The sequence below is a fragment of the Scatophagus argus genome, chromosome 10, assembly GCF_020382885.2.
Source record: "Scatophagus argus isolate fScaArg1 chromosome 10, fScaArg1.pri, whole genome shotgun sequence".
NCBI lineage: Eukaryota > Metazoa > Chordata > Actinopteri > Scatophagidae > Scatophagus > Scatophagus argus.
The window spans coordinates 8618204-8641887 of NC_058502.1; the positions used below are offsets into that span (position 1 = coordinate 8618204).

A 23684-nucleotide genomic window follows, 5' to 3' on the forward strand; every position below is an offset into this window, starting at 1 on the left:
CGACAAGACCACACTGCTTGTTGCACACTGACCTAATTCTGCAGCCCCAGAAGGACCTGATCCACTGTTCCTCCAGCTTGACCTGCTTTTTTTCCCTACTTTTACCATGAAGAGTTGCTGTGTTTTCAGTGTGTAGTTTCTACTGTTCAAAACACTGCGTTTGAGAATGGGAGTGAGGTAGGTGCATTACCTCTCTGTTGTCTGCCACAATGATCAGCTCAACATACTTGGTTGTCTTCTGAGCATGCCTTTTATTCTGAAGTCAGAACAGAGATGTTGCATGTTAGAAATGTTTGAGGTTTGCTTAAAAAAAGTCCACTTGATCCTACTGTACATTTTAAGCACTCACAAATACCATAGACAAACAGTTGATGTCCTACCACTTTCTGTAGGCCTACATTAAAGGTCTTTTTGAATGCTCATCCTTTCCTTATTCTTGCATGCTTTGCACCCCCTATATCCTGTTTGCTGCTGTAACATTGTAATTTCCCAGTAATTGGACTGATAAAGGATTATCTTATCTTATCTTATCTTATCTTAAAATAAACACTCTCAAGTGTGCAGTACCTGAAAAAAAATCTTTCAATATGCTTCCTGGAGTCATATAACCACCAGTAAAACCACGACTACACATTTTTACACATAAAGTTTTGCATGGATCAAACAACAAAGATTTAACATGTTCATCGTTGAGCTGCAGAGGTTCTGGTAGGAGAATTCCAGCTGACCATATTCAGTGATCTTTTTTCCCAGTGTACTGTCTGTTAAGGTGAAACTGATCTTCGTAAAGTGCAAAGCCCAGATATTACTCAGGGATCACTGAAGCACTGTATGTTGGTGCGTTTCACCTACTGACTGAAATGGACTTTTTAATGCATGGGAATAGTGGCAGATGGATGTCGCACCTGCTCCATGTGAATCATTGGCCAAACCTGCATGGGCCCTCGACTTTGGGCTCTAAGTGCAGATAAAATGTGTCAGCTCAAGGCAACAGCTTCTGGGAACTTATCCAAACTGGTCAGCTTGCCAATTTGCTGATCTTTGGTCAAATGCCAGTTCATCTCAGATCAAGAGAATGTTACCCTTTCCCTTCAGGAACGTTTGACAATTAAATACGACAAAAAGAATCCTCAAATGGATGACAATATAGCTCTGAACTGTGATATCCAAAGGCTTTAATACGAGCTTTACGACTGAAAAAAACCCCCAAAACAACATAATACTAATCTCACCCTTGTGTGGAAGGATTGGAAGGGGCTTTTGATGTGGTTTTCAGGGCTAACAGAGGACATGTTGAAGCCGTGGCCGCAGTCTCCTGGGGTCAGTTTGAGTTCTTCCACTCGGTAGATAAAGTGGGAACCGTTGTCATGACCAGACACCGGCTCAATGATGAATGTCTTGTTTTCAAGTGCTATGAAGCCTCTGCAGAGACAGCAGCACAAAACGGAAAACAAAGCTTCAAAGCATGACCGATCTCTCAAATGCAGAATTTTATTGAATGTGGCTCTTACTTTCTACCAGCCCGTTTTTAATGAAGCCAGACGAAACTGTGCAACATTTTCTTTCTGGCAACAGACGCCAAGCCACACAAAGTTTTGAAACAGCATCTCTGTTAGGGTTAAAACCCCTCATGACTTTATCCACAAAAGCTCTTCTCAAATTCACTGATGAGGTCAGTATCATTATACATCAGTCTTCTTTATCTGTACTTGTTCACATATTACTTTTGTACGTGTGTGTTGATAACAGGTTATGATGGAAAACGAAACATTTTCTGTTTCCAAAAATGTTTCCTCGCTGTTTAATTAAGCAGAAGATGACATTGTGTATGTTAACACTTCTTGTCGATGACCAAACCTTCCAGTTGTAGTTCGTCATTTGCAACAGCAAGATGCCAATTACTGCCAATATGAGTGCATATATTTACCAGATGCCTCTGTGGACGGAGACAATGAGGTGTGACATTTTCTTCTATTCCTGCGAGTCACACACAAACTCAGTGACAGCACGCTTAACGGGCTTAAGAGCGATGGGCTGCTGTGCAGACTGACTTAAGTAAATATAAACATTTCATTGGCAAATAGCACTTAAAGGGCAGCAGAGATGCTGATTGAATGCAAAATGATGGTTATGTTTCTTACCGAAGGCCTGAGCAGGTGCTGAGGGTGACATCAGAGTTTGGATGGGCTTGCACTTCCCCATGGTAGTAGCAGTTATTCTAAGAGATAAATTGTTACTTTAAAAAAGCCTTTACATATAGTAGATGAAAACATTTTAGGTGAAGAAAGATTAGCCCACTGGATAATAGTATTAAAAATGCATTGTATTCCAGAAGCTGCTTGTCACTGCTCTTATGTGACATCAAAAGAGCAAAAGAGGACAAGATACTGTGGCACTGCGCTGTAGAGCAGTCCTTCCTCTTATCCTTCTCCATACAAACAGGTCTACACAGTTGAAAGCAAAAGCAAGAACACTGACAAGGATGAGAGGTGACAGTAATACGGTGATTGTTTTTCCTTAGTAATTCCGCCAGAGTGGTCTAATAGAAGCAAAAGAGGACATTTAAGGCAGACACTGTGAAAACACTGCTGTCTGAGCACAAGGAGAGCAGAGGAAGTGGCTCTCGTTAAAAGGGAGTACAGACCTCCACTTACTGTCTAGCAGTGCTCCAGGCCTCTTAAATCAACTGTCATTAGTCACTATGCTGACCATTTTTTATCCCTGGTATTAGAGGAAATACTTTGTGGTGAGATTTTAAAAAAAGTTGTTTCCACCATCTTCTGTTTGAGAAGTACAGTATAATTAACTGAGCCAGGCGGTGATGGAATTGAGATTCATTGCATTAAGTATAAAAATAGAGCAGCTACAAAGGCTCTGTGCTTAGGCTATGCTTGACCTAGATTACTTCACCTTTCACACAAGAAAATATCAGGCAGCGATCGTGATTGTCTCACTCAGTTATCCTCATTGTGTCTGTGAATTCTAAAGCAGCTAAATGCATTCAAAGTGAAATCATACACTCACTTTTAAAGCATTTCCTGGAGCGACAAAAAGCAGAAAAGAGCTAATGGAATACATCGTGATTAACATGCCCAGTTTAAAAATAAAGTTCTTTGAAAAATGTCTTTGTAATCACTGACCCAAGCAGCGGAAAAGTCATTACATTTTCACATTTTCTTTTGTCTGATTCACAGACTGACAGATTATCTACAGTACACATCTTTAAACTGATCCCTGATTAACAAAAGGCTGATTGCTGAGTTCAGCGACAGCAGGTACTGGAAGTGTGCAGCTGTGTGAGGCTTAGCCAAGACAATACAGTATGTTTATCTGACTGCTTGACACAACACTTGCAACATCCTCCCACTCTAAATCAAAAGGTGAGAGAGCTGAAAATGCTGTTTGCATAACTTAACAAGAAACAGACTTGTCAGTCATCGCCGAATTGCCAAACATTTCTCCTCCAAGTTGGAATCGACCTGTCAAACTGTCCTCACCGCCATCCAGTTAAATAGTCATTTCAATCCCCCTTAGCAGCAAAAGGGTAAAAGACTGTTAACTATGTTAGAAAAGAGACAGAGAGCGTTTCAAAGTCACTGATTTTACAATGACACACAATGTTTCCCTTCTCTACAGTGGCAGCTAAAAAATGGTTGTCATATGATGAAACCTTCTTTTCTTCATTTTCAAAAGAGTAGCAGGCACTTTGCTTCACACAGCTAGTGTACATGTACACGGAGATTACAGTAATGGGTCAGGAATAGATCAGCTGCTAAAAGAGGATTCAGTAAAAAAAATCCTGATGCGAATGCTGGCTCAAAACTAATGTAAAACACAGCTTATCATCCACTAGGCCACAGGCTGGACGTCCTGTTCAGCAACAGCCAGAGCAGAGGCTTTCAAATACAGTGATTAGTGAATAAAAACAACAGCAAACAAACAATTAGACACTCTTTTCAATTCTAAATTTGATTTTGGTTAATGCATAAAACATTGTGTAGATCATCTTTAACACTCGTCATGTACATGGAAAAAAAAACAAACATCTGTGCACACGAACATTTTTAAAGGGTTAGATTTGCATGACTGCAGAGCACCGCCACACATCACCTCGACCATAAATGTCAAAAGCACCCGAATGCCACCGTACCGTGAAGTTGTGAGCACCGGTGACTGCGCTTCCATCCTCGCGGTAATGTGTCTCAGTGTAATGGCTTGCAAAAAGACCCCTAAGAAGAGGACAAGAAAAAAAAAAAAAAAAACAGACACGTCAAACACCCAACACTGAGTCTGATTGGATTAAACAAAAAACTCTATCCTTAGTTGACTTTTTATGTAGATTCACTGTTGCTTTTAAGGATTTGGGTGGATAATGTGGGCGAAATGTTTAGCATTCTGAGCAAGGAGAGACTTGATTTTCGGTGAATTTCTTAGATGATTTGTATGTGTCCTTGAATCCCCTGGCATTCAGCATGACTGAGTAGAATCCCTGCTGAGGTCATTATTTTGTGCATGTGTATTTCTGTGCATATCTGTGTGCATGTGTGTGTGTGTGTGTGGACATATTTTAAAGGTTTTTCTCCAAAGGCCATGAGCAGATGGACACAGCGAGCTCCACCCCAAGCACTGGCAAAGGAGCAACAGGAAAACCCATCTTTTGCAGCTGCATAATCACACTGACATCAGGCAGGATGAATGTGAATGCGCGTGCGAGTGCAAAAGCGCGCGCGTGTGTGTGTGTGCATAAGTTGAAGGGAGTGCTAGCAAATGAGAGCGAAACATCAAGTAAAAAATGCAGAAAAGTGATTCCTGTCCAAAATATTAACAAAACAAAACAAAAACACCACACTAATGACCGAAGAATATATTGTACAATATATCACAAGAATATCCACTAACTGTATACCTGCCATGTCAAAACAAAGTTTCTGAAAAGTATTACAAATTGGCTACTTTTTTTTCTGCAAAAAAACATGGGGTTCATAAAGACAGAAGGGGAGATGGAGAGGATTTCTAAAAACTGGAACGCAGTGTTTGTCCAAATCAAATCCCGTCGTGCTCTGCCATCACACACAGCTTGCATGGCCCACAATCCAGAAATAGATGAGCGTGGACGAAGCCAATAATTTTTCATACTTCAGGACCATTTAATATCTTATCTGTAATTTTTTTTTTCTGACCTGTTTAAAAAAGGATAAATCCTCCGTGGCACTAGCCTTACCACATTTAACTTCATTAAATACTTATTATCTCTTTAATGTGCCTTATCATGCCATTAGCTTTAAACCAAATCCGATAAGCCAGCGGCCTGTAATCACTTTAAAGGGCCCGGTATGTCTCATTAAAAATGGATGACACATCAGAGTGTGGTGTATGCTTAATGGGAAATCCCTTAATATGTATCTTTCCACTGAACTTGCAAGAGTTTGAAAAGTGACACTGATCAACATACATCTCCAATGACACCAACAGGGTACTAGGATTGTATTGTTGAAAGGAGGGCGAATGCACCAATAGAGGATGTGTTCGCAGTAAAGATGGAATTTGTGTCACATGATAATTCCAAGCAAATGCTCCCGTGTTGTATTTTGGGGGCATGTTTGGGAGAGCCAGCTTAGAGCAGCGTGGCCTCTGGAACAACGACACATACTGTAGTAAAGCCACTGGTTTTACATGACGGAATCTCCCTGTAATCAACTTCTTGGCAAGAGTACACAGAAATTATGAGGCCATGAATGTTTACTGTGTTTGAAGGGTTTCCTCTGCCCTCACTAGTGACCTTTTAGCTGTGGATCTTACACAGTTGAAAATGACCCTGATGATGATCAGATGCCCTTGGCTCCCATTTCTCCACTGCTTTAATGTTTCCCCTCTCTGCCATTTTATTGTCCCAGTACAGAGAAATAAATCTCAGCTGAACCGACAATAACCTTTTAAAAAACAGGCCTTGGTTTTACTCTCTCCTGAGCGCATTCAAAAAAAAAGACTGGACTTTGACATTTTCATTGAGAACCAATACAGAATGATATCCTAGCGGCACCCAAGATGTTGGTTGTGTTTTCCCACCCCACCAAAAGCATCGGGGGAGAGTTTTTCTCTGAACAACAGTATACTTCTGCAAGATCATACTTCCTTATTAGCAACACCTCCATCTCTACTTTTGTCAAGAGAAACATGCAGCCAATCAAATGCAATTTAGATGGAGAGCAGCAGGTGAGAATTGGACTGAAAATCACCTCAGTTCTCACCGGAAACCCAGTGTGAATTCTCCAAGCACTGATTTCAGTTTTCCTCCAGTGTGTTATTAATGAAGGGTGGTGAATTTCATGAATAGAACAAAAGTACAATAAAATTTCTTTTTTAAGAAGTGCCTTAATACCACATGAAATGAGTGATGGTCTCAGACTCGAATTTGCAATTTTCTATAACTGCAACTGTAGAATAAGCTGTGGCATGTTTTAGGAGCTGCCATGTGAACGTGTCTTTGCTATTTTACTGCTTGTTAGCATCTACTTTTCTGATTGAGGATTACTTTTATTCTTCTTCAGAAATGTTGTATAAATCTCTGTAATTGCTTGAGTCGATAACCATTGATTCAATGCTCCTAAGTGTGTGCTGCGATTCATTAGACGCAGTCCAACACCTAATTAAATGTTTCACTAATAGTCACCCAGGTTAATTGTGATGAATGAGGGGCTCTTTAATAGCACCTCAGGGAGGCAGAAAATACTGTTATTTGTCTTAAAAAATTATCTCCCATCTCCTTTATTCTGCATCTTACAAAGTGCTTAATTAATTTAATTTCTCTGAAAATTAATTTACGGCTTGAATTATTGATTGTTTCTAAAAGCCAGATGAAAAGCTTTTCACAGTGTCCTTGTATCTTGTCTACACTTATATTATTTGAGCACAATACCAGGTGCAATTTACTGCTTGGAAAAGGCGTTCCAGTATATCTTTGTGAGTTTTTGCTATCCTTTTAAACTTCTCAGATCCATGACATCTTAGATACGTGTTCCTGCTCCCTTCCCATCTCCTGACATAAGTGGATTGCTGACATATATCCTACACAACAGTGAATGAATGACAGGCTGCCAGAGCTATGACAAGCACAGTGAAGCAGGGCAAACAGACAAGGACACAGCAGAAAAACTCATTATAGTGGATCATACAGAATGCCATCTTCCTTTTTTTCACAAAACAGTTAGATAAGAAAGAAAGACCATCTGAAATGATGGCAGACAAAACTTTTAGTTGTTGCTGAACCAAACTTGTTTTGGTGAATTTTATTTGAAAAGAACAAATCAGACCCAGCAGAGACAGACAGGCAACAACCGGATAATTGATGAAGCCGTTACTGAATGAGTCGCATGTTATTTACATGAATCAGGGTTTTTAATATTGTTATTTTCAGAGGCATCCAAAGAGCACAACGTTCGGTGCAAATTTAAAGCTCAGAGCTTCATTTACATATATGTGACTCCATGCCTCATGTAATAATTCACCATTACACAAAGCCCCTTGAGCATGAAACCATTCGAGAGAAATGTGGCTCCTCTTGCAGTCTCTCTGCTTCCTTTGAAGAGTGCTAACTTCGGTGATTTCTTTTAATCCCTTTTACCCCACGAGCCTAACCCTAAGCCTTCCTATAGCTGCTACTTATGGTACTGTATGCCTTACTTGAAAAAGAGCAGACTACTACAGAAGGAAAGAGAGATGAAGGGGAGAGAAGGAACTAAAGAGGTGTGGCTGACAAGTCTAATTCTATTTCCACATACAGATGCGTTCCAAATTGATTTACATACAGCTCAATGTCCCTTCAGCTTAGGCTTGGCTTGGCTCGGGTGCACTGGAGTGTACAAAGCCAGCAAAGCCAGAGAAAACCAGAAAGAGACAGAAATGAGGGTGGGAGGAGAGGATGGAGCAAAACAGAAAAATCCCCTGAACTGCAGAATTAAAGGACTCCCTTCCTTCACTCTGCTTCTCTGGCTTTGTAAAAGATTACTCATGTACATTTGCACTCCTCTTGGTAAGAACCAAATAGCTGTAGCTCGTAAAGCAGTGAGTCATAAAATGAATTTGTTCTTTTCGGTTTCAACACTTTCAAACTCACTATATTATTATTTTTGTAGCAGTCCTCCCAGTATATTTTGTTCTTCATTTATGGTCAATTCAGTTTTCTCTCTGAAAGTTAAAATATTAAGCCATGCAAGCAGCTCTCTCAGGCTAGATGTTAAATGTATTTCAGATAACTGCTAACATCTGCATGCTAACATGCTCACAATGATGATTCACTATCTTAGATTAGCAACTCCAACCTCAGTATTTGGGCTAAACACAAAGAAGTACAGTACAACAGTGACCTGATGATGGGGCTAAATGAAATGTCGAGGACAGGATCAAATTTATTAAAATTTATACTTGGTGGAAGGGCCAGGCCCCCTAAGGCGTCGGTCTAGTAAACCGAAGATCGCGTTTTCGAACCCCGTCCGTGCCTATAAATTGTAAGCCTAGATATAAAGAAGTTTTAAGAGGAAGGTGTGTACTAAATTTCATGCAATAGTTAGAGACATTTTACACTGAAGCACTTAATTTCTGCACCAGTGCCAATCCATCAAGCAAATGTGGAAATCTTGGAAACTGTTAAACCTGGAAATCAGCTGGTAAGGATACAAATATTCTTCCCTTAGGACTTTGAACATCTGTACTTTCACAATCCATCCAATAATTGCTGACATATTTTCCTTTAAAACAAATACGCCAACCTCATGTTGGCGTGGGGGAAAAAGTCACCGCATCACCAAAGTCATTGGGGCACATCCCCTGGGGACCATGAATGTGTGTACAAAATTCCGTGGCTGTCTATACTATACAAGATTCTCAAAGTGGTGGACTGGCTGATCGTCTCAGTCCTACTGCTAGCGTGACTACAGAAAAATCACATAAATGAGAAAGCAGGCTCTTTTTTTTTCCTTGCAATATGAACACAGCAGGCAGCAGACCAACATCAAACAAATGGGCTGATGGGCCAAGCCTATTTAAATATTGACTGTCCAAAGCAAAGATAGCTTCTTAATGAGTAAAGATCCCCCTTTGCAAGATAGAAGTCACTCAAAGAGAAGCCTGTTCACTTTTAAATAATTCTGTAGTGAGTTCACAAAGGTCCAGATGACGACACTATTCCTAAAATCAGGTTGTAGGAGATCAAAGAAAGAAAACCTAATTCTGAGACAATAGTCATTTCTACCTAAGTTGTTTTTGAAGATTAAAGGCCCACAAATGGTTCTGCAGATACAAATGCACCAATGACTCAGTCTACAAGAGGTCAGGCCACAACTTCAAACCCACAGTGACGAGAAACAGCGTTCTAACTTGATTTATAGATGACATTTGGTTCAGATCCAAATGAAAACCTGCCTTTTTGCTGTTCAATCACCAAGAAGGTACTCTCATTCAAACAGTGCTCTCTGTGTCCCTCACCTCAGGCTTCAAAGCTCTCTACGTGATGTGGTGCCCAGGGCGAACGAGTCATCACATCAGTGAAACAAACTGCAGAGGGGGAAACAGGGCTTTCTGCACTGGAAAGAGTCGTGAATGATCAATCAAGCCTAGTGATGCAGTCAAGGGAGGCTGTCTCTCTGTCATACACTCTCTAAAATTAACAAAGTCACAGGAATTCACTGGAAAACACAAATGTATTTTCCTGTTAGAGCTACATCACTGACCATATGATCTCCTTTATGACTGCTTGACTTGATACCAATGAACACCATAGGCCCCACAACAGATAATATATGGGTGTTGACAGAACGTAATAAGAAGACAAGATGGCAAGTGACAGTGAGGTCAGAAGATTTTTTTTCTTGTTGGGGGTGATAGTAGGCTTCTCATAATCAGTGACTGTTTGAGATAGACAGCATCCCTCTAAAAGGAGACATTTGTGTGAAGTATGGTGATGTACTGCAGGTGCCCATACTGGATTGCACCACTCTTCGGATCACTTTACAGCACACAGTGAAAGGTGGCTGTATTCCTGTTGAAGATACATGCCTTAAGATAAACGTGGGTATCTGTAGCTTGGGATTGTGCATCAATTGTCTGATGTTTCTCTATCATGTGAGTCTCAAGAACTCACAGATCACTAGAGTCAATGTCTTTCCTCTGGCTATGCCGCCTCCCTCTGACATATCTTCTTTGCATCTCCAAAGGATTTTATTTTCTTTTATGGCAGGCCTATGGTAACCTTATCTTTATGCTTCCAGATTTTCTTATTTCTGCCACCCATTGCTTTTTACTGGCCCTGTGTTTTACTACCATAGAGTCTTAAAAAGTATTAAGAATTGATAACAGAATTAGAGTAAAAATGCATGACTGCAGGTGCAGAACAAGGATCAAAAAGAAAAACATGGTGTGAAAACCTCAAAACCTTTTTATTTCTAATGAAAGTACACGTCTGATGGGTGTGAGACGCCGCAATTTGTGTCGATGCTACACCGCTGTGACTCTTACAGCAGAGCTGTTAAAGAATGAACTGTTTCATAGCTGCTGGCCTCCATGTCCGGAATATTTAACACCATGAAATGATTCCCACACTAAACATATTTTTCCTCATAACTGTACAAAGAGCATGATGTCATGTTCCCCCTGTGGCCTTTAAAGGGAATAGCTTGCCGAATCGGCGAGAGGGAAAGTGCGCTCATCTACATTACAGTAAGAGTGAACCCTGCACAAGAATCCAGGCCAACTGTCTAACTGTTATAATGCAGGCTAAACTCTAAATCTTGTGCAAAATTAGCCGTTGGCATTTGTGCCCTCTCCACTTATTGCACCACTGAGGCTGTTTGTTGTAATTAAAGCTCGAAGCTTTCACAGCTAAACATTACAGCACTGTGAATATTAAATGTGTGGCTAAAGGAGCGTTTGAAATCCTTATTACTCTAACAAAGCCATGTAGAATATTTCTAGGCACTGGATGACGACAGTATAAGCGTCAGATGCCTGGAGGCAACATCACCACAACTAAACAAGCAGTGAACCATAAACTCCATACATCTGGTGGGCTGTTAGAAAAATATATACTTCTGATATTACGGTATTACGGTAACAAATGCAAACAGTTAAAGCAGCATGCTCATTAAATTCAATCAGTAATCACCAACGGAGAGTCCAAGTTCATCCTTCCTGGCTAGAGTGTGTGTTGTGTTTTCTACATTTAGAAAGAACTGTATTAACTTTGAGGTTCCACTGATAAATCCTTTATGAGATGGTATTCTGTAAGCTAGTAAATTAGCAAGTCTGTTTTTACTTCCAATAATTCCGGTTTCAGAGTGAAAAGCAAATAGTTAATTATTATTATTTATTTGGTCATATTTTTTTCTTAATGGTATTCGACATGTATATTTTCATCTAGCAGGTGTCACCCAGGTTAAATGTGATTTTCCAGCAGGTGAATGGATGCAGCACATGTTTCTGTTATGGGTGGGTGAAAAATGAAGGACAACATTTGTATTAATGCATAATGTATCACTGAAGATGCATGTTTCCAATAAAAATGATATTAGCACAGGCTGTCTGCTTCCATGTTACTTTCCTTAAGAGACAGTGTGTAGTTTTACTCCTCTGTATCACATCTATAATTCTTTTTGGAATAATATTTTTAATTACTGAAATAAGATCTACAGTTTATTTGAATGATCTTACACAAGAAGCAACAGCAAGGAAATGTTGCTTTTCAAAATTTACATAGAAAATTTACCTGAATAAATAGTCAATTATCAATATTTCATTTAAAAAAAATACATTTTTCCGCCAGCTAACAGTGCCAATAAAAGAATCAAATCTGAAATAAATACCTCACAGAGTTTATATAAGCATTGTTCTTCAAGTAGTCAAGTGGTACAAGGAGAAGTGTTTTCATTTTAGCCCCAATGGTGTGAAGTTGACAGAAAACCTAACATCTCATGCCTGGATAATCCCTGAGTTAATAAATTCCCAAAAATTAACCACTACAGACAAGATACTGAAAGATACTGAAGACACTGAAAGATACTGTCACTAATAACAGACGGTAAATTCAATCATTTGAACTACTTACACAAAAGTTGATTATGTGCAGGTGTGCCAAACAAGACAAAATGATATTTTAGCTCCTTCGCACACCAACACTGACATGTTGATAACTGCGTGCAGGAGAATCAAATCTTCATTAAAAGTTTGTGAGAAAGAAGAATTCTAAACAACCTCTGGAAATAGTCTTTGTATGCCTGCCCAGTACTGAGATGAACTGTTTTTTGCTTTTTGCTGCTTCAATATTCCCATCCATAACAAACTACATACCGGAACTAATGAGTGACTAGGGATCTTCAAGGGAGGTGGTCTATTATTATTCATTGAAAAAGAGTAAACAAATGCATAAATGTTAATGTCAGAGGGTTCCTATCTGTCCAATTAATCTATGGTGGCTCCCCTGGGCAGCCTCATTGTTCAGCCATACTTTTTTGTCTTCAGGGGAAATATGCAATTAAAATTATTGAAGATGTTTTTTGTCTTTCGTTTTTCTCCCCTTGCCTTTTTTGTTTTTTGTCTTACTCCATCGTTTCTTTCTTGCTAGAAACAACAGAAAATAACGTCACCATAAATCGCCTCCTGCTCTCCCCACATTCATGCCCAGCCATGTGCTCCACACGTTTGTTCCTTTTTTTTTTTTCAAATCCTAAAATTTGATCCACTGACTTAAAAACTTCATGCTGCAAGGAGCACTGGTGCTGAATAAGACAACTGCTTTAATATAACACATCGCTGCTCCACTGACTGTGCACATCCCAGACCATCAGCTCTCCAGTCCCAGACGCCACGGAGCATTTCTTCCCCTCCTCTTAAAAAAGGTCTCATGTCATTAAACCCACTCTTAACACTTCATGGCCGCTGAGCTGATTCTCCAATAAGATAATAGCATACAATCTGTCATTCTCCGCCCCATTACCTTGCAAACATGGTGGAGATGGAAACTTTCACATGGTGCTGATGTATCATTATAACATAAGGAACAGGGTGAGCCATGTGTCACTGATGCTGATGCAGTGTAACGTGAGCCATCATGCCTGCTTGGTACCGAGCAGATGTCAATTATTGGACGAGCTGTGGGCGGTAAAACAACAAAGTGCTTTTAAGTTCATCAGAGCCCTGATTTTTGGCATCCTGCTGTGAGACACTGTGAGATTTTTCTCTGATGGCTTTGGCCAGAGTGAGCAGTCTGGAGCATGTCAGTGTCTGTCTACCAGTTGACCACAGGATACAGAACACATAAAGCAAGTGATCAATAAAGACTATAAAAGGATCATAAAAATGTCACTGATGTTGAAGGTCAAAAAGTAGGTGCTGCATGTTTAATTTATGACAGCTTGGTTCTTGTATTCATAGGTTTGGTCACTGTAATCACCAAAAAACTGAAGAGATATGGAAAAGCAGAAGTCAGACAAGGCAAGACACCCCAGCAGTCAGACAATCAAATAAAAGGAAAATTGACGAAGAGTTGAAACTGAAATGCCAGCAGATTAAAAGCCAAACATCAGCTTCAAACTACTGTACTTGTACTGGCCCTGGTGGAGCATTCACATAGTTCAGCATTGCAATTATGGATTATTACATTCGAGCTGTGCTTACTTTCAGTTTTACCTCCAAATAACAGGGTTTTGCTGCTGGTTTACAGCTGTCTGAACATTTGTTTGCTTGTGGTCTTTTCTTTTAATAGCCATCCTTTTAAGGTAAATTAGCAACAGATAAAAAAAGACCACATCTGAACAAGAAAAAAAAAACCAAAGACTTTCTAATAAATATGAAACATAAATGTACAGTTTTCTGGTGGGTTTCCTGTGCCTGTTCCAAAAGAGTAAACATTTATTTGCTTCTCTGTAGATTTGTTTTGCCAGCTAATCATCCAACAGTATGTATCTGCATTTTTGCCTGTAGAAAAAAAAAAAACTTCCTGGCTTCTTTGTTTATACACACAGCCTGTGGATTCATTGTGCTGCTGCCCTTGTGTTGTCAAGTTCAACATGGACCCGATACAGCAAAAACTTCCCCTCTATCAGTGACGTTGCATGATGCACTTCCTCTCTACCTTGTTTTCCAAGGCACATCTGGATTTATTGTGAACGCACACTTCCTTTCTGTTTAGTGTGTAGCGAGCAACCTTAAGTGTGCGTGCTGCATGTAAACACTCACCAACAAAACTGTTTTCCATATTGTGCTGAAACACACAGTATTTGACCTCATGGAGTTCTGAAAAGCTGCTGTGCATACAGTATGGTATACAGGCATTGTGATATGGGTTTATGCATACTGTCATCTGATCTGATCTATGGAACATGCATGATAACGCAGTCTTTAATGCTGCAGACCACTGCTTTAGCTCAGGAGCGGTCTCAATAATCCCTCTAATCTGTATCTTATATCACCTGTAGGGGCCGATAGCGTGGTGAGCGATATTGCTGGCATCAGCCATATCAGATATCTTACACCAGCGAGAGAGTGAACCAGCAGCTGAGCTGTGCTGTCTCAGGTAACACAGTCCTTGTTTCTCACGGATCTACCACAAATGCCCCATTCTGTGCTGTGCTGAGATATAGAGGAGGATGTGAATCACACACAGAGCAATTTCTACTTGTGCGAAACGTGACTGTGATACACTCTACTACAGGCTGATAACCTAACCCAAGAACTGCAATTTGATGACAAATTCTACATGAGTGGTAGTATCCTGTCAGAGACAAATGCAAGGAAGTGGAAGTCCATGGAAGTAGATTATAATGTACATTTCAAGCATGCATTTTATTATCTTGAGAAATGTATCCATGTACAGCAAGGTAATGGTAATCACTCTTGTACCTCGCTCTCCGGGATGTGTTTCCAGCTGATGCAGATAAATGATGGCCACGATTAACACGGATATTATGCACCACCAACATCTGGAGCCCCACTCCACCATATCAAAAACTCCATGGCAAGTAACAGATTTTCTACTCATCTACACAAAGGTTATAATTCCTTCCACCAACACCATGCTGAGTATATCAGAATCAAATTTAAAACAAAAAGGAGCTGCATCCTTTTTTTTTCAGAGTCTGGGGGCAAGGCTGTGAATGCATCACCTCTCTGTGCTCTCAGTTGGAGCTTCTTACTCTGCTAAGTGCTCAGAGAGGAAATGGAAAATCGCTTACACTCACAGGCGCTTATTGTTCTACAAGCCAGCACCCTTGACAGGTGACACACTCTCTGTACAGTACATGTAAGGTTAAAAGTAGTTAAAATTGCGAGATGTTCCACTAAATTTTCCATCCCATGAATGAGAAATGAACAGAGAGAGACAGAGAGAGAGAAACACAAAACACAAGCAGACCATACCGGCTAAGTGCTGTGACAACACCGTCACCATCCTCTCTACTGCAGCAGGCCCCTAAAAATAGGTCTGTTGCACTGAACAAATAGATGATGCCATATGCTGACATATTGCATTAGTGCATTAATGTACTCAACGGTTTCATCGAAAGAGAAAGTAGGGCAACAACTGGAACACACATCATTTTTTGCAAAATTGTTCCTCAACATTCAAGCTGATTAAAGCTCCTTAATCACGTAAATATGTGAATAGTGTCATGCAAGCACCTTATTAGAGTTAAGAAAAAAGTGAATTTCTTTGTGGACAAATCAACTTAAACTAAAATAAAAAAAACTTTGATCTTCCCCAGAGATCTCTGGAGTCTGGAAAATCACACTTTTAGGGAAACAGAGAAAGTGAACATTGGATAGGAAGAGAAGGAACAAAGACTGTGGGAGGCTTTGAGCTAACCTGGTTCTTATCCCACCAGTCAAAAAACTACTACTGTAATCTTTTCACCAAGCAACACCAAAGATTGCCCTGACTCTCTCTTTCTCCCTCTGTCTCCCTTTCTCTCTTTTTCTTGGTGTCCTTCAAGGCTGGGCAACTTTCCCCAAGGGCACTCTGCATTATCCACAAACTCTTTAGCCAACTACTTGAAGATGGCAGGAGGCAAAATGCGATTACCGTGTACTCTAAGCCTCATAAAACTACAAGCACAATGTCATTGGGGGAAAAAAGGAGGTGAAATTCACAATCAGATCAATACTCAAACAGACAGCCTGTATAAAAGCTCATAACATGTGTTCTACAGACCTCATATTTCCAGACAAGATGTGGATTTTGGAAAAGTTCATTGCCAAAGTATTTTGTTTCTCAACCTGACAACAAGCCAGCAGCAGGTAAAGGACTTATAAACACTGCAGTGAACCTGTGTGAAACTCTTGTATTTCACTAGTGTTGTTTGATATCAGGGGTACCAGCTAGATGATAGATTATGGTCCAGGAAGGTGAAGGTGACTGGCGTTTAACCTTGTAATAATGCGTGAATTGATTGCGACAGGCAGAACAAAATGCCTTGGCATCTAAAGCAAAGTCACACAGAGACTTGGCACCAAAGTCCAAGTACACATGTGTTGGCACCAAACCGCAGCCTGAGGTCCAATGTTCCCCACCGGTGGCTTTGACAGGGTCTCAGGTTGCATGGTGACAGAAGAGCTGCTCAGCTAAAACGCAAGCATGCATGTGGAGAGCGTGGGAGGAAGGGATAGGAAGAGAGCAAGAGACAGGGAGGCAGAAAGCCTGGATATGGACAGAGAAACAGGGAGACATGTGGCAGGAAGACTGCATCACAACTACTTGATCAGAGACGTGCAGGGGAAGGAAGTGGGAGTGATAGAAGAGCTTGTGACAGAGGCAGCAGAAGAGGAAGGAGGCTGCCAAAGTCGTCAGCATCTGGCATCTATAGACTGCCTGACCTCATGCCGGGTCATTAGGTCAGGACTCCATGAAAACCTGTCATTTACAACCTCTATTGTATCAAGGTCGACAGCCAAACAAGTTAGCAGCCAATTTTTTTGCCTCCTAAATAGTGCAAGACAGAACCACATACAGTTCAACTTATCTCATAGTCTTGACAGATCCAATAAAAGGAAACCTGGGATCTGTCTTTGTCTGGCCTGACTTGGTAATAACATACCTCCTCTGTAGTACCACACACTGAGAGAGATCTTGGCATTGTCAGCCGTATTACTGAAATGGAGTGCATTGTCTTTTCTACAAAAAATACACTGAGGATGTTGCTATGGGGATTTTTTTTTTTTAGCCAAAAACATAATGATGTTGTTTAGATGTGGCCATGTGTTCCCTTTCCTCTTTTCTTTCCTGCCACAGAAGAATGAAAGGAAATGTTCTCACTGGGAAACGTATGGCCTTGTCCAGAGAGTGCTAGTTAGACTCTGAACACATCCAGCTCATTGTGTTTCAAGGAGAAAAGCAGAACAGAAAAGAAAGACAGCACACTTGAACAGGTTTGAAGTGACCCAATATGACAAAACATCTTCTATGTCTTAAAGATATGGTGTTGGGTTCACTTTGAAAGTGGACACGCAGGGATTTAGATTTGTGCACGAGTGAAGAAAAATGAGCATGAGCTGATGATTTGGGAAAGTGAAATTCTGTAATTACATTTGAGGTAGCGATAAAGATTCTCGCACAAGTACTGATCAAAGCTGAATCCCCCTGAGCGTAAACTCAAACCGACAGAACAGCATCACCTGTTCAATTTGACCTGGAAACCAGAGGTCATCCCAACAGATGCTTTCTTCTACTTTCAAAATAAAAGCTGGGAAGACATTTTGTTTTTCTCAAAAAACTAACTTTGCATTTTATGGTTATTTTATTCTCTATAAAAATGAAAGTTGCCAAATACTTTCTTGATACTGACCAAAGCATATCCACAGTAGTACTGAAAAGTGAGTACCCAAAGATGACATCAATTGTCCGGTTGGTTCATAAGCTTGTTTTCCGATGTCATGTAATCAGATTGTTTCTGATCTCCTCTAGCTCCCTGCGACCCTGACGGATAAGCGCTATAGAAAAATGAACGAATGAATGATTGAGTGAAACTGTGTCTGGGTTTGATCAAAAGTTTATCAGTTTGTATTTAGCATTTTTATTTAGGCAACTGCTTGTTTTTAGATAACTTGTAATATTTTAATTACATTTTTCTAAAATGAGACAACATGACTTTTGAAGGAAGAAATAAGACATGAAAACTTCATGACTCTACTTGTTAAACTATCTCTATCCAGCCACACAGGCTGCTGTGCATTTTGAGTCTTTTGTCCTCTTGTTTTAATCATCTGGTCTTGGTTCTGTTTGGCTTTCTGTTGTTATATTGCCTTTCTCAGTAAGAATTTTGTAAACTGTTAAGGTGCTGCTATTGTTATTGTTATTGTTATGAACATTAAAACTGAATTTAAGTAAGGGGGCCAAGCTGTACATCTTTAACTCTCTTTTTCTCTCTCTTTAACACGCACACACACACACACCCACACACACACACACACAGAAGCACCTTGGTCTCCCAGACAGAGCTATTGAAGTCTTTAATCAAGACTAATGTGTAATGTCCCACACCACCACCATTAATCATTTCAAGCCAGCCAACTGTGCCATTGATCAATGCTATACGTCAAAGAGGCTGCTGCTGGCCCAAGTCTGTACGTCTGTCCAGCTCTGTTTGCACTGTACAACATGTCAGGCCTTAAATACTGTATACGACACAGCCTTTCCTATTGCTCTTAAGATCCAAAAAAGAAACATAACATAGTAATGGAGAAACACCTCTTCCTCTACAACCATCTTATGCTACTTATTTTAAATGTGGTGTATATAGTAGTAATAGTATGTGGGACAGAGAAGTTAACAGGAAAAAGCATATAAAGCTGCTACAATTGTAATCAAGCAGAGGGGCTGGTCTAAGTATGCCCCAATGCACTGCTCAGGTACAGATGTAAGAATCAAACCAAAGTCAAAACTAACAAAGAGTGCAAAAGAACATTTACTCTTTACATTTGACAACTTTTGTAAAAGTAACACAAAATATAATACAGAGGTCTTCCACTCACTGCCTTCCACTCATTTTTTATTCAGACAGCATGATCCCAGGGGATGTCAAGGACAAAAAAGAAGTTGGATCCAGTGCCCCTGGAGATAAAATCCAGTCCAAGCTTCAGCGTTTGTGCAATAAACGCAAATTCACAAGGTGGACAAAAACAGAAACACTCTGACTCTATCAAATCACACATACACGCTCTGGGACTACATTCATTCTTGCTGGATGCCACCTATCGAAATAGTACCCTCACACACACACACACACATGCATGCACACACACACAATGTGGACCCCACTGATTTCTCGCTTCAGTAGATCTATGCTTGTCTGGCCGTTGCCAAGTTTCCCCGGCCCTGGGAGAGGGCCAAGTGGCTAACAAACAGCAGTTTATTAATTGGATCTGGTAGCATGTTTATATTGGTGAGGACTGAGATCATTTTACACTGGCCTTGGAACAGGTGTGCTCTGCAGCAGTGCCAAATGAGCAAACTGCACAGGCTCAGCAGATTCAAGCAAAAAAGGATGAGCCTTCACAGAAAACCTGCCGTAATTCAACACAAAAAAGGCAATAATTACAAAGTTCTTGACTTATTTGCATTCAGATCCATTCACTTCCTCAGAGCTAACATATAACGACCATTTTTTCCCCTTGGTTCTGCAGTCTTAAACCATAAATGTTTTCACCAAAATTCTCCCAAGGTAGCATTAAAGTTAAACACATTCACACACAGTACTGCTTTTGTGTTTCTCACCTGCTTGTCACAATGACGATGTGTTTCATTGAGTTATATATTCAAACGGAAATTGGTTGATTTGGGTAAAATCAAAAAGTATTGAGGGTCTGGGGATGAGGGTTGTTCAACTTGCCTTTGAAACAATGACTTGTTAAGTGAACTGTTTAATAGGTTTAATCTAAAACAGTTCAACCAACAATATGTCTTCCTAAACTATATATGATGAAATGTTGGTGTTGCTGTAGGAATATCACATACTTTCAATATGCAGCCCATATGTCTGACATGCAGCTTTGTGGTAGTACACATGAACCACAGAGTGGCAACAGAAAATAAATACGCAGCTATGAGGAATATGAAGATATTCACACTGACTGTGTTACAGATAGTGAAGTCAGAAGGGTAGCTTTGGGTGAACATTTCTAAAGCGCTGTTGTTACGAAAGCTGCCATTTTCCATATTTTGTTCTTGTTGGTGATGGAGGAAAAACTGCTATTCAAACCAAATAAGAACCATTATTTGTAATCTTGAGTCATTCAACTTGCAAGCTTTTCTCACCCACACTGGATTGGTTCTTTAGCGTAGTTGAAGGGTGCAACGTAATTACGTTTAATGTAGGAAAACTCATACCGGAACAGTGTTGCCAGGTGCAAAATATTACTGTAAATTATTTAGAAAAACCGCAAGGCCACATCCTTGGCATTTTCCTGTCATACGCCCTCATCGGCCCTTCTGCCCCAGACTGGTTGCAGCCTTGACAAAACAGTCACACGTAGAGGTCAGAGACCACCTGTTCTGGGTTGGCTGAACTGCTGAAGCGATATCAGAGGACACATCTGGCCTGACAGGGAACAGGCCGGATGGGAATGGCAGCACGCTCCCGGGTCTCAACCTGGTGACGGATGACTCACAGCTGATGCTGAGGTTATTCAAGGTCACATGTAGAATGAGGATCGGAAGGGTCAGTCGGGACAGTGTTTTCGTAGGGAGTGTTTAATTTCTAGACAAGGATATTATATTTGAAGGATTTTCTTAGTTTGTTTGGCGAGTAGTGAGAATTGTGTTTGCAGAGCACCTTGAATTATGGGTGAGGGGAAATAAAAAAACAGAGAGGGAGATGTTTAATAAGTCATTTGTTTGTCCGCTCGCATACTAAACAGCTTCTTCAAATAGCCTCCTTAAATCTCTCCAACAGTGGCGTTAGTTGGTGGCTGTTATATATCAGGTGTACAATAAGTAATATTAGCAGTTTCATTTCTAAACGTCAACAGCAATAGATGTTTTTCAACCCCCCCCCCGCTGAGGTTCTGCACTGCTGAGGGGAAGCAGCCAAAAAAATCTCAGCTGTGCGATTTGTGTTTGTTCGAGAGTTACCAGTGATGAGGTCTGGCCAGTTATGGACCACGTCCACCACTCCAGTGTCAATATCTGTATCCCAGAGCAGCGGGGTAAAATATTATGTTTCCAATCCCTCTGAATAAGAAACATTGGCAGAAACAAGACCTGAGACAGAGATGCCATCATTCTTGTGAGAGTGTATATTTCCCTGGACACACAGCCTGGCCTTTACACACTTTTTTTTTTTCTGGTTTTACTGAAATCTTTCCCCTCTATATGAAAGTTTGAGCGTGTGGCTACATATTTATGAACTCCAAACGATCCACACACCTCGTTTCACAGTTCACTGTGTTATTTTCCGCAGCCTGGAAGGGAGTGGAATGATGAGAGCAGAGGGAAAGCAAAGGAGGGGAGGACAAGCATGTCCTCAGAGCTCTGCCTTTTTCTTTATCAGCTTTCATCTCTTGGCTCTTCAGAGAGACTGAACCATAAAAGAGTCCAATCACTGGGGGACATATTATTTTCTCCCTCTTTGAATACACTATATCATAGACCAGACCCATACAATTTCCCCTCCTCTTGCATATATGATTCCAGCCAGCCGGAGCTGGAAGTGTGGGTTTATCTATTGGCCGTTATTAACATAATAAATATCAAGCTTCCTCTGTCCCAGTGAGTGTGGAAAGAGAATTAAAATTAATCAGAGGGAAACTCACTCATTTTTCTCCAGCAGCAGGATAAGCTGTTCACCTTCTGCATGTACGAGCAGCTGGAGCGATGCAGGATAACTCTGAAACACAAAAAAGATGATGGGAGTGTTGAGGTAGTGCCCGGATGTCCGGCATCCTGCCTGTGGATCAGCATTTGTGTGGAGCTCTGACTCACTGTGACACAAAGGCTTTAAACAAGTCAGGATGTGGCACAATAGTATTAGAGGAACACAAGGAAAGTGTTCACATCCTAGTGATTTATTGATTATCAGAATAGCTGTTCAATCTACAAATCAGTTTATCATTGCAGCTCTCATTTTCTCTATAGTCATTTTAATTGTTAGTGGTGGAGCCGTCATTTCCATACTGTCTTCAAACGTTTTCCCACCACCTACTGATAACAGCCCGGCCGTTTATCGTTTGGTCTCTTTACACTCCATCAGAGCTTTATTAAGTTACCGCAAATGCAAACGGAATATCCTACTTTCTTTGGCAGAAAAACAGTTTTTCAGTGCAGGAACAGCTATGATGACTATACAATGTGAGTATTTGGTGTCACAGATTTATGGCTGCAAAAACCCAGAATATGAAGGTAACATAAGAGATATGACTCACAGTGTCAAATGTAATTTTGAGATTTAATTCTAAATCGAATTTCAACCTGACCATCAGACCAACGCGAACATAAAAAAAACAAGATAAAGACAATGGAAAGACATTTCTCTAAGTGAGGCACAGACACAGATTTATGTACAATGAGTTGACATTTCAGACACACTGTGTATTGTGACATTTATTAGGTCTGCTGACTGTTGCCTCCAGGCCAGCCAATCTGCAGCTCTGTCTGAGAGTCAGCACCTCTGTGTTTTTGTGTAAGTGTGGCCGTGAGGGTGTGTTTGTGTTTGTGAGGAGAGTGGTTGTCACTGTAAGTAATGACTCTGCAATACTTTACGACTGCTTGATAACCCTCTATTGGCACAAGGAGCAGCTATATAAATCTGGTATCCGGGAAGGTTTAAATCATGAGCTGCTCTTGCAGTCAATTTAATTTGTGTAGGGTCAGTCTGTAGATATCCTACTGTATCTCCTAAACAAAAATGGCTTACCAAACATAACTGATGTAGTTAAAACCAGATGCTTAATTAACTCCATGAAGGTAAAAGTTGCTTTTTTCCTCTCAGGCCAACATTTTGATGGTAAACAATTAATGTAATTAAAATCACTGCCCCTCTCCCACTGACTGAATTAAAGAGAGGAGCACAATTTAAAGAAAAAAAAAAAAGAAGACAACTCTCTCAGATGGTAACATCCATGCATCAAGAAAAAAAACGTCTGATTGCTCAGGGAGTTCGCAACACCTACGCATTTCCCTCCCCTGGAAAGGTTGTGGTGGGGGATGCTGGATTTCAAACATTTTCTTTTTCAACTGTAGTACATGACATAGACTTGTTTTCCATGGCTGAGAACACGAGTCAAGGGCTGAACTGACTGTACATATTTATGTGTGCATGTAGCATATATCTCACGGAGCAGGAAAGAACAAAAGTGTACAAGTCTGCAAGGTGTTACAAGGGTGGGGTGCCTCTTGAATCTTTCTCACAGTGTCAGGTTTGTGTACTGTTGACTTGTAAAACTGCTGAAAGGCTGATGAGTTTCAGGAGTAATTTCACAGAATGTATTGCCTAAGGGGAATTCGTGTGTTCAACAAACAGAAGAAGACATATTGAAAACATAGGAGTGGGAGTTAGCGAGGAGAGAAAACCACAACAGGATAAACAGAGATGAGGAAGGGACTTTCTGCTGAGGAAAATCATGCAAGCGGGGAAACAGGCAACAGGGGAGGGAATCATATGGCCAGATGTCTGTACTTGACTGATCTTGTGCAAGCTCACTTGGATGCTGAC

General features: G+C 40.5%; 1 protein-coding gene across 3 annotated transcripts in view; it reads right to left on the bottom strand.

Moving 5' to 3' along the window:
- adam12b (ADAM metallopeptidase domain 12b) overlaps window positions 1-23684 on the bottom strand; it is a 73047-nt gene that overhangs the window by 37053 nt on the left and 12310 nt on the right. For 2 of the 3 annotated variants that reach the window (XM_046402003.1, XM_046402004.1), the window contains exons 3-7: window positions 21787-21860; window positions 4151-4229; window positions 2142-2218; window positions 1233-1422; window positions 191-256 (exon numbers count right to left, since the gene is read on the bottom strand). In XM_046402003.1, coding sequence (XP_046257959.1) covers window positions 191-256; window positions 1233-1422; window positions 2142-2218; window positions 4151-4229; window positions 21787-21860 — 486 coding nt within the window. The remainder of the gene's footprint in view (window positions 1-190; window positions 257-1232; window positions 1423-2141; window positions 2219-4150; window positions 4230-21786; window positions 21861-23684) is intronic. The other variant, XM_046402005.1, reaches the window with a different exon arrangement.